Below are 12,002 nucleotides of genomic sequence, written 5' to 3'. Positions count from 1 at the left end.
CTGAGCCTTCCTCCCACGGGCTGTGACCTGGCGTCATTGTTTGGATTGGCGACCGGGTTTATCCCCTTTGTTGCCTTGAAAGGGGGTAAACTTAGAAGTCTTGTTGAATCTGCCCCCCCCCCTTCAAAAGGAGCTACGGTTTTGTCCCCATTGAAATCTGCGCTGCTCAGGTCTGAATTTTTGGAGAGTGTGGTAAGATCTAAAGGTTGTGGGTTGAGAAAAACCCCTGGATTCCTTTGGGAGACTCTTAGGTAAGGCTTTTTTCTTACCTTTGGTCTCAATGAGTATTGGGTCCAATTTATCTACAAATAATCTCTTCCCTTGGTATGGGAAACCCATGAGCACAGGCTTTGAACGGTTTTCAATCTGCCAGGGGCGAAGCCAGAGGGCCCTTCTAGCGGCAGATGCTGTGGCCAGGGCTCTGGCCGCAAAGGGCATAGTATCTAACGTAGAGTCAGCTAGGAAGGATACTGCTCTGAGTATCCTTGATACTCCTTCACAAGCCTGTTTTTCTTCCTGAGGAATGATCTGAGCAAGTTTCCTGGCCAAATAATAGCTGCTCTGGAAACTAAGGCAGAGGTAAATGATGCACTGATGGCTAAGGCAGAGGCCTCGTGCACCTTCTTACATGCTAGTTCTGCCTTTCTATCAGCTGATCATGGCCTGACCCTCTTCCGTGACAATATCAGAGGTGTGTAGTGCAGTAACCAGGGCCTCCACTGGGGGAACCTTAAGGAGTTCTGAGGTGTTTTGATCTAAATTACAAAACCTTTTTGCTGCAATAGGAAATAGTTTGGATGCCATGGGTTTTTCCCATTCCAATCTCATGAGTGTTAAGAAGTAGTCAGGTACTGGTATAACCCTTTCAGGGGTGTCATGCATATGGAAAAACTCCTTGGTGCCCTTTATTCTTTGGGAGTGAGAAGGTTCAGAGTCTCTGCTAGATCAAGGGCTGCTAAGGTTTTAGTCAATAAAAGAGGGAATTCCTCTGCATTGAAAACCCTAGATTGTTTAGGCTGTTCAATCAGATCCTCTCCGTCTGAACTGAACTCCCCCTCCTCTTTTTCACTGGCCTCATCCCCGGATGAGGTAGGGGTGGTACCTCCCTGAACCTGGAAGGATTGTGCTCCAGAAGTGTCTTTCAAGGCAGCCTTTGTGGGCCATCTGCCCTCTGAAAAGGAATCTGCCCCCCCATTTGGTCAGCCCTGGGGCCCTTGTCCTGTGCCGCATTGGAAGAGCTTGCCTGGGAAGAGGGGGAAGGAGGAGGGGGTTGAGCCGCCCTTAGACCTTCAGTGACGGCGTCTCTAATTAGATTCGAAAGCTCTGCCTTTAAAAAGGCAAACCCAGCATCCTGAATCGGGGGGAGAATAATCCTACCGGCAGAAGAAATCTCCGATGCCTCGTTCCGTCCCTGATGTGGAGGCGAGCTGCCTGTGGACGGACGTTTGGGAGGCAAGGGCGAGCTGCCAGCCTCAACGTCTTCCCCCCTTACAGACTGCGTGGGAGAAGTGGTGGCCGCTGCTGTGAAGTCCCCACCGCAAACCGCCACGGAGCTAACTCCGCTTTTGAACGACACGGCTGCAGAGCGGGCAGCGGCAAGAATGTGTTTGGCGTACTTGTTGTTGGCCGAGCCAGCTCTTTTGTGCTTGCCGGCGCCGCTCGCACCGCTCTTGCCCTTTGCTTTAGGCTTTAAGTCCCCTGCATAGCTGCATGAGGGTAGGCTAGGCTCCTGAGGCGAGCTTCGAGTAACAGCTGTTAGGAGGCTGGGATCCAAATCCGACTGCGCAATAAATGCATCGTCATGCCTGGCCGCCATTTTGTTGGGCGGCAAGAAAATCTAACTTTTATACTTCCTCCTCCCTTGAAACCCTGAACGAAAGGACAGAAGGGAAGGAAGATATAGAATAGTAGAATTAGGTTTAGATAAGGCAGAACAAAGGAAGAATAAGGCTGGCTATCTATTCCTTTAAAGCTAAGAGCTGCGAAAAAGGCTGCTCTCCCGATAAAGGCAGGAAATAGAATGGCTATAGGGGGCATTTACCCCAGTAGCCTGGAAAAATTTAAATAATTGGTTCCTGCCTCCCAAGTTAAGAGGAAACAGAAACACCCACTTTGAAGATGCCCTTCTAGTCCCTCTGAGAGAGAAATGAAGAAAAGGAAGGGGTGGGGGGCAGGGAGGCCAGTGAATCTACGTAGCCGACACTGTCCCCAATCATATGCCCGGCAGAACATCTCCGTCTTACATGCCCTATAGAACTGAGCTAGGTCCCACAGGGCACGACTCTCATTCGACAGAGTTCCACTAGGCTGGGGCCAGAGCCAAAAATCCCTGGCCCTGGTCGAGGACAGCCAGATAGTTCTGGGGCCAGGGACTACCAGCAAGTTATTTTCAGCTGAGTGCAATGCTGTCTTGGGGTGTGTGTGTGTAATAACCTGGTAGTTTAAAACTAAAACTAAAAATGAAAGAAAAACTTTTCAGGGGCAAATGGTTACCACCAACTAATGATTATGTATGATCTAGTTAAATGTTAAGTTCTCTCTTGTGTGCTATTTTGTTTTCTACCTATTCTATAATGTACAGCATATATGATAATAGTTTAATCTTGGTTCTAAACAGGACTGGCCTTGTCAGTTGGTTATTTAGAACAATTAGGGAAGAATTTAAATGAGATATAGATATAATGCTTTTGTATATCAGTATCATCTTTGTTTATGAAGAGCCTGATTACACCATGTGGCAGATACTGTTTTGCAATGGTTGCCATTTAATTTATGTTCTATATATATATTTGCAAAAAACCTGACAAGCACAGTTGAGGATGCGGAAGATACAGAAGACCACATAGATGACATTTTAATTTGGGCAACACTTCAGACAAGCATAACCAGAGAATGAAGAAAGCTTTCTGCCTAAACATGAAATTACTAGGTAGATTGACTAGAAAGGAATCAACAGACTTAAGGCAATCATGAGCATGACTACACTGAAAAAGTATTTTGAATGTTTATTTTGAGGGAGAACATATTCCTAATTTGTTACTGAAAACAAGACATTTGAATCTGGGGCTTTTATTTTAAAACATCATGTTGGGAGGGAGTAAAAAAACTAAGAGTTCACTAGCATTAAAATAGGTGGATAGAGAAAAGAAAGTACCAGCAGATTCATCAAAGCATAGATTAGGAGTTGTTTTGCAAACATGCCATACTAATTGGATATTGGTGGCATAAATATCAAGGTCATTGACAAAGGCATTAGCACTTATTTCTGCTTGTAAAAATGCATTTTTGCATGAAAGGACATTCATTGCAAAGAAAGCCACTACTATTTTAAAATAAAAACGGTCAACCACATTTACAATGATTACAATTTTTTTTCTACAGCTGTTATTATTTTATATTACTCCAGCGAGGTCACTGGTTGTTATGGATACATTATCTAGGTCTTATGTTGAAGTAAACTAAAAATTAAGGCTGAACTGGATACAGTACTACAAAACAAAGAGGTTGACTAGTATCCTCACATCTATGTTCCAGATTAGAGATAGCAGGTAACAACATATGAACTGTTCTTTCAGACAGCTGAGCTCACATTTATGCTTCCAAAGAACTTTCACAGCCATCTGAAAGTACCTAAAAGCTAAGATTATAATAGATTTGTACTAGAAAGACAGCATTTATTTTTGTGGAGATTAATAAGCGATGAAGATATAACATGCATCAGCTACTTACATTGAATGTCTAGTACATAAGAATGTCTTATCTCCTTTTCCAAAGCTGGATGTCGCACAACACAAGTTATACGTCTTCCTCTAGCAAACCTGGTGGGGACAAGCTTGTACTGACTCTCCACTGTCACTGTTTCATTTGGATATGAAGTTGAAGTGGATTCCATTTCACCAAGACCTCCCTCCCAGGTAACATTGGCAGCTGGTTTTCCAGTGGCTGCTGTGCAAATGGCTGCAACTGTTTGATTGGCGCCATCTATTAAAGTGTTTGGTCCCTTCGTTAGGCTCACAATTGGTTCAACTACAGAAAAAAATACAGATAAATATTGAAACTCACATTAATCAATTTGCTAAGTTTCAAAAAGACTCCCAGCACCAGTGACTACAGAAATACCACGCTTACCATAAAATACCTAGAATATGGCCTTTTATTTCTAATAAATTTTCATATTTTTTTTTCAAATCACCCACCTGACTAGAGACACATATTTATGAGTATATGAGTTAACCAGATAGTTAACATAAAAGTTAAAGGTAACAAAAAACTTAATCATAACAGATCAAACAGCAACTTTGACTTGTATAAATACAGTTTTATAAATATTTTAAATAAACCAAATTTATATTAAGCTCCCTGTGGACAGAAGTCTAATTAAAGTTGTTGCCAGAGCAAAGATTTTCAATAAGTTTGTTACCAAAGATGTAACATTTCTGGTACTTTTGTGGCCATGGTGGGGAAAAAGTTACCTGGGCTTTTGGAAAACCCTTTGATTTTCCTGATGATGGTGGAAGCATACATTGATCAAAGGTAATCATGGCAAAAAATGCACATAATTTATAAATGAAGAAAATCTACAAATGAATAAGGTTTAGAACTTTAAAAATCCCTTCTGCCTGACAGCAAAAAGCATAAAAATAAGTCTGACATGCTATTGTTTACAAATCCATTGCACATACTAGAACGGTCTTGTAGGACCAATATGTCCAGTTACCTTAGTATTCCTTTAACCTTTGCACCTGTCTAACTGATATGGAATTAAGCCAGAATAACTGTGAAGCATGCTACCTCTGAGTGTTCAATTTTTAGTGTACTCACCCGAGCTATGAATTTGTCTAACCCTCCCACCAAGAGCAATAGCTGTAATTAACGCCATGCATTGTCTGCCTACAATTTTTAAGTTTTAAATTTCAAAAATGAGAGATGACTAGCAAAATAGTTATGGGTTACCTTAATCATCTCTCAATGGAAGAAGTTTAAGACTTCTGTGATCTTGCTTAACAAAGAAATATTCATTTGAGCTAAACCAAGTAACAAGGCTTTATTGTTACTCAACTGCAAACCTGGAAACACCTTAACTTTAAATTCATTCAAATATAACATAATTAATAGGGTTTGCTTAAACTGTAACAAGTTCAATTGGTTCAGAAGTAACCAAACTAAATTTATATACACACCCATCCCTGTATGATACTACTGTCGAGGATTCTATGTTTCCAAATAAAAATATTTGAGTGTTTATATTTCACATACATGAAAAATTAATGCAAGGTTTGACTTCCTGTAAACCAAAAGTGTCATGATTAAATTAGTGCTTCTAGCTGACAAATGCTAAAAGAATGTATAGGTAGTTTTCTTCCGAAGAATCAGAAACTCATTAAGACCTCATCCCGTTTCATACACACAAACTACAAAACATATATTAAGCTATTACATTCCAAGCCTCAAATATACTAGTCAACTACCACAGACTTGCCGCCTGGACTGAACAATTTCCTGGGTGATCCGTCAGTCATGCTAATACCAAGTATTTCCTCGATTCCAATTCTAACCACACATTTTAAGACAAACGATGATCACAAAGTCAGATAACTGCATCTGGCATACACCAAGTAAGTATACTCTGGCATACAACCAGTAAGTATACTCTATGTTCTTCTAAGAATAACATTCAACATGGAATGATGCTCTCGGAAGTAAACCAATTTAAAAACGTTTGTATAACATTTTTCTTTGGTTAATACCAAGCTTTTATGTAACCCAAACAGTTCAAATAATCTGTGCATGGCTTATGCTTAGACTATTGGCAAGTGTTCACTTCTATCACTTGTCACCAAAAATTCTTTTCCTCCTATTCCCTTTATATACTGGTTATTATCACATCCTACTATCCCTGTCATATACCTTAACTTAAAGATTTCATTATCTTTTCAGAAGTCTTAAGAGTGAAATCATCATCAGCGACAAGATCACTGTAAGTGAAAAGAAGATGGAGGATTCTCAGCATTATACCAAACAAATGGGGGGCTGTGAAACTCACAGGGGAGAATCCCATCTCCCCCCATCATGGTTCCAGGCCTCCTCCCCCCAGCCGTGCTCTCTCACCAGCTCACCTGGAGCCACTCGGTGTGGGTGCAGCAAGGCCTCCCTGCCAGCTCTGCTCTCTTGCCAGCTTGGGTCTGGAGTGGCTCCTGGTGTCCACCACTGCCACCATGGGAGAGGGGGAAATTCCATCTCCCCTCCCTGTCCCATCGCTTACCTTAAAGCAATGGGCAGGCCCACTGGCAGTTCCCAGGATCTCCTGCCACCACTGCACTCCTGGGCTCCGCTGCTGGTTCCCAGGGTACACAGTGGATCTGTCTGGTACTCGGCTGTGGCAGCTGAGCCCAGGCTCCTCCACCACAACTGCAACTGGGCTCTAAGGGAGTAAGTGTGTTGTCTGTGCAAGCACAGAAAATGCTTTATTTAGTTCTGGGGGATTAAAAAAGCCCCATTTATTTATTTATAAACTTTTTGTATTTTTTTTGCAGACTCAGGGGGTACCCTGATCCTGCAGAAAAACATAAAGGAGAAAGTGGGTCCCCTATCTTTAGATTTAAGTATCCACAGGCAGAGGGCAGAGCTGGGAATTGTCCACCACTCTCTTCTGAGAAATGGCCTTCAGCTTCAGAAGGCTTTTACAGCTCTGCTAAAGGGCACCTTTTTAGGTCTGAAAAAAGCCAAAAGGGCATTTTTTTTGGTTCAGCAAAAGCTGAATGCACACATTTATTGTTGACTGCAATCCCTTATTTAACTTTTTTTAAAGCAAATACCCCTGACAGCAGCTTTGGATTACCAAATCAGTCAATATCATAAATCAACTTGGTCTCAGAGTGTGGACCAAAAAAATCCACACAACGGGGCTAAGTACAGAATGGACAGGTGCACAAAAATCACAAACATAAAGAGGAGGGCTTAAGTTGCCTCCAAAACCTATCACTACACATCCTGCATAATAAAAAAATGCTGAATGAAATCTCACAGCACCACTTTAAGATCTCAGCAGCAACTTAGCCTAAACTCTCAATCTGCTGGCTAGCAGTAGCACTGCTGGCCAGATAACCGGGAGGAGGGGAGGACTTGGAAGGGAAAGCAGTTTTTAAATGCTTTCTACTCCAAGTCCAGATCCTCCTCATCACCTGACTGGTAGGGGGAGAGAAGGCTTAGAGTTAAAAATGCATCAGGCACATTTTTAGCCCCAAGCTCAGCCATCGCCCCGAGCATCAAAGAAGGGGATAATGGGATCTCCTCTGTCCTGTAAGTACTCATAGATTCATTGGTGTAGCTATAGCATTTGAAACAAATGCTTAAATACAGTTAACTGTTCCTTCTATATTCATTAAATATTGTAAGTTCACCAATAACTCTTATACACTTGAAAACACTAATGACACCAACCTTATACAACCACATCACATTATTAATGGTTTCCAAAGCCAACTACAATTGCTAAAAAGTATCACCAGAGGGAGCTCCTCGGGCAGAAGCAGTTTACTCAGCATAAGACATTACACACATTCTCATGGACTTATTGCAAGAGGTGCTCCCTTTGGTGCACCTGCAGAACTGTAATAATGGCCATGAAGCACATGGGCATACCCCAGGACGGCATGCCCCCCACCACATTAGCATGGCAAAATAGGAAGACTGTACATCACCACTCAGTATGTTTGGGGCATTGTCTTGAAGAACAATAACAGTAAAATTGAAGTCTTTGGAGAACGTCCAGAATATTGCACATGCCAAGTTCAAAGCAACACAGGAATATTCTTAGGAGGGAAAGTGGACATTTCAACAAGATACCTGCTAATAGGGGTTTCTGAAGTTTTTAGGAGCCAATTGAGGCTTGAATTTTAAGGCTGTTATTCAGGACTTCACAGAAAGTATAGAGTAAGACTTTCTCCAGTCAAGCATTTGAAAGCAACTAGTGGTAATGGGACAGCCCTACAACAACTCAGCAGTTCACCGTATGTCTATTTTGAATATTCCATATTTACACAAAAGCATCCAAACCTGATTCAGGAACATACACAGCTAATATTGTTTTGAAGTAGTATTGTCTCCATTCACTAGGCCAGTGATGGCGAACCTTTTAGAGACCGAGTGCCCAAATTGCAACCCAAAACCCACTTATTTATCGCCGAGTGCCAATGCGGCAATTTAACCTGAATACTGAGGTTTTAGTTTAGAACAGGGGTGGGGAACCTTTTTTCTGCCAAGGGCTATTTGCATATTTATAACATCGTTCGGGGGCCATACCGGGCGTAGATCTCCTGGTGTGTGTGTGGGGGGGAAGCTAGGGTTGTCAGGGCCTCTTCACCACTGGCGGGAGGTTTTGGGGGTGAAGCCTGAGGAGGGCGGGGTTTGGGGAGGAAGACTGCACAGCCATAGAGCCCAATGGCCAAAGTGGCCATTTTCTCCAGGGGAACTGATCTCTATTGGCTGGAGATCAGTTGTAATAGCAGGAGATCTCCAGCCACCACCTGGAGGTTGGCAACCTTAGGGGAGGCTATGCAGAGAAGGCTTGGAGGGTGCCTCAACTCCCCCAGGTCTTCCCCCTCCTCCCAGGTGGGAGGGCAGCCAGCGGTGGGCTCAGGCAATCAAGGTGCCAGGGGGGCGCAGCTTGCAGCCTGCGGTCGATCTGCAGGGAAGGAAAGAAGGAAGGAAGGAAAGAAGGAAGGACAGAAAGAAGGAAGGAAAGAAGGAAAGGAAGGAAGGAAAGAAAGTAGCAAGGAAGGAAGGAAGGACAGAAAGAAGGAAAGAAAGGGAAGAAGGAAGGAAGGAAAGAAGCAAGGAAAGAAGGAAGGAAGGAAAGAATGAAGGACAGAAAGAAGGAAAGAAGGAAGGAAGGACAGAAAGAAGGAAGGAAGGAAGGAATGAAGGACAGAAAGAAGGAAGGAAAGAAGGACAGAAAGAAGGAAAGAAGGGAAGAAAGAAGGACAGAAAGAAGGAAGGAAGGAATGAAGGAAGGAAAGAATGAAGGACAGAAAGAAGGAAGTAAGGAAGCATGGGAAAGGAGAAAAAAAGAGGGGGGAGAAGAGACAGAAAAAGAGGAGAGAAAGAATAGGAGAGTGACAGAAAAAGGAAAGAGAGAAAAGCCTTCACATACACACACAGCCGGCTCCTGCGACCGGGCTTCAGCCTTCCCACCTCTCCCCCCCCCCAAGTCCACAAAAGTCCTCCACCTGATCGGCTCCCACGCGCATGCTCCGCCCCCGGGAGGGAGAGCGACTGGCTTTTTCCTCTTCTTCCCCCCTCCCTCTTTCCCTCCCTCCCTCCGCGGCGTGCGAAAGAGGTTTCAACCGCTGTGCTGCGCGGCGTGTAGGGACGCTTCGCCTTCCCGGCTTGGGGGAAGCGTCTTCCTCCCTCCCGCCTCCTCTTGCCGATGGCGAGAAGGGGTTTAAAGGGCCGCAGCGTTCCTGCACGCTGCGGCTTCAGAGAGGGCCGTGCAGCGCTGCGTTTCTCTGGCAGCTTAAGCAGAGCCCAGGCTGGGCCAGGAGTCTTCTTACTCCTCCTCCCAGAGGCTCCGGGGGCTGCTTGGGCGCAAGTCCCGTCGGCCCCCATCGCAGCACACACACCCCACAGCACGGGCCGCTCCCGCTCCCCGGCGCCGCTTCGCAGGCCGCTTGGCTGGGCTGCGAGCTGGGCAGAACCGGGGCAGCGGCGGCGGCTCCTCTTGGTCGAGCGGGGGAGGCGCCGCAGGTGGCGGCCCAGCCTTCGGGGGCCTTTTGCAGCGGGCGAGCGGACAGGCGGGCCCTGAGGGCGACCGCTCCCGGCTCGCCCGCTGTCCCCGCCCCCGTTCTGAAGCGCCTCCCAGTCCGACCTCGGGCGTGAGGAGCCAATCCGGAGTCGCTGCGGACCGCCCGTGGTGCGGGGCCAGGCAAAGCCGCACCTCGACCCCTCGCCTCCAGCCCGGGAAGGAAAGGGGAAGGAAGGCTGCTTCCCCGGGGGCTGATTGGAGGCGGCCGGGCGCGTGCCGGCAGAGAGGGCTACGCGTGCCAGAGTCGGCACGCGTGCCATAGGTTCGCCAACACGGCACTAGGCAAACCATTAGCTTCTGCTGCCTTGGTGACCAAATGAACTCTATGTGATGTTGTCAATTAGCAGCAAATGTCAAGACAACATACTATTTTTACCAAGGGATTATGTAAAATATCAGTAGGTATTGCCAATATAGCAGGTAGATCTTAAAGAAGAAACCTTGTGCCCAAAACACAATAATTACAAATTAGATGGAGCAAGCTTTCAGGGCCTCCAATTTAGTGATCCTCCAAGGGGGCAATCAACAAACCTTGGGGAAGGGGAGAGTCAGAGCTTTTATGGGCAAATGTATATATCTTATGCATAAAGATCCTTGTCTGGAGTTCTGTTTTTGTATCCTGTTTACTTGCGGTTTGGGAAGGATGCTAATGTTATATAATGGGGGGCACTTGAGGATTAACGGTTAATAATCACTGAAAAGAAAATTATGTCACCTCAACCTACTGTGGCAATGCTTTGGATATCTGGCTTTTAGATATTTGACCTGTTCCTATAGGAAGATCTAATGAGTATTCAAGATCCAAGTCCAGCTCAGAACACTGACCAAAAGGAAGACAAATTAACACCACCAACTTAATATCATGACTTATTCAATCCTCAAGAAATAAAGAGTTGATAAAATTTAATGTTGAAACAATTCTGAGAACTGAGGCAGTTTCAGATTCTCTATTCTTAATCACCATCTTGTGGTTTTAGCCTACAAAGATCAGCAAAAGTATCTAAAGAGTTGCTCTTGAAGCAGGACAGTGGAGACAGTCTTGACTAAGACCAATCAACCTGATTAACTACAAATAACTTTGGTTAATTTAAGAAACTTATTTCAACTAGAAACCTCCTGTAATGTAATCTCTATTTAAATTGCTATTTTCTAACTGCTATTATAAATCAATAGGAATGCTTCCAATGAAACCAATAGCGTTACAAGGTTTATGTTTATGTTTTAATTTAATCCCACTATAAGTTTTTGTGATTTCAGGTTAAATAGTTAAGTTTTATTATAGCAATCAGTTTCGTAGCACTTGAATAATTGCTTCTGTATCCAATCTCACCTAATGTGTGAAAAAAAAACCTTCTTTCCTACAAAACATTTCAGGTTTTTTGAGGCTTCCTGTTAAGTGGTCAATACGAAAGAAACCACTTAGTGGGATTTTCCCAAGCATTTCAGAAGGCAGCTTGGAAAAACCGAAATGGATAAAACATAGGTCCCGACCAATCAGTTCCCATTTTCTTCTGAACAAAACCAAACGAACATTTACCCTACATAAGGTGAAAAGGTGGACAGGAAGCAAGGAGGCTTACCACACACAAACCCAATGGGACTGTTGACCTCTTCAATTCAAGAAGTTGAATCCCATGAGCTCAGAAGGAAATGCTGTTAAACATGCTCAGAGTTTTCCAAAACTCAGGTTGCATTGGATTTGTATGTAGCAATCGCCTTCCCTTTTTCAAATTAAGTTCTCTGTGTGTATTGGCAAATAAGAGGGGGATAATTATAAGCAGGGCTAGATAGCAAATCCTGTTTCAATAGAGAACCAAGAGTCTCAGTCTCATTCAAAATAAAATGTACCATTTGACTTGGGGGAGAAGTTCATATTACAAGGTCCCCAACTCAAGACCAGCTGGCATCATTACTTTTCATTTTAATGTGAGTTGTATGCTTGGAAATGTCAGCTAAATATTATAAGCTAAAATTGGTCAGATTTGTTACTCAAAGCATGTCACAACAATAAAACTGGGAAATGATCACATACATTGAACCTAGGGAAGGAAAGTATTGGTGGCATACAGCACATGTTCAGTAAAGTGAACCATGCAGTCTAGGGTCTTTCATGCATGGGCTGGATCTCCCTGCTTGGACCTGGGTTCATCGCACATTAAAGTAACCCGGGTTGGGGGAAACGGTATGCATTGGCTTGAAT

The 12,002-nt window shown here is 44.1% G+C and overlaps 1 protein-coding gene across 1 annotated transcript in view; it reads right to left on the bottom strand.

Annotated features, from left to right (window-relative positions):
• Nucleotides 1-12,002, bottom strand: part of NECTIN3 (nectin cell adhesion molecule 3) — a 74,824-nt gene that overhangs the window by 36,556 nt on the left and 26,266 nt on the right. The window contains exon 3 of the mRNA XM_056858180.1: nt 3,730-4,026. Within this exon, the coding sequence (XP_056714158.1) occupies nt 3,730-4,026 (297 nt within the window). The remainder of the gene's footprint in view (nt 1-3,729; nt 4,027-12,002) is intronic.

This window comes from Euleptes europaea, chromosome 12, assembly GCF_029931775.1.
Source record: "Euleptes europaea isolate rEulEur1 chromosome 12, rEulEur1.hap1, whole genome shotgun sequence".
Taxonomy (NCBI): Eukaryota; Metazoa; Chordata; class Lepidosauria; order Squamata; family Sphaerodactylidae; genus Euleptes; species Euleptes europaea.
The sequence above is the reverse complement of the archived record's forward strand: the minus strand, read 5'-3'. Positions and strand labels throughout refer to the sequence as shown.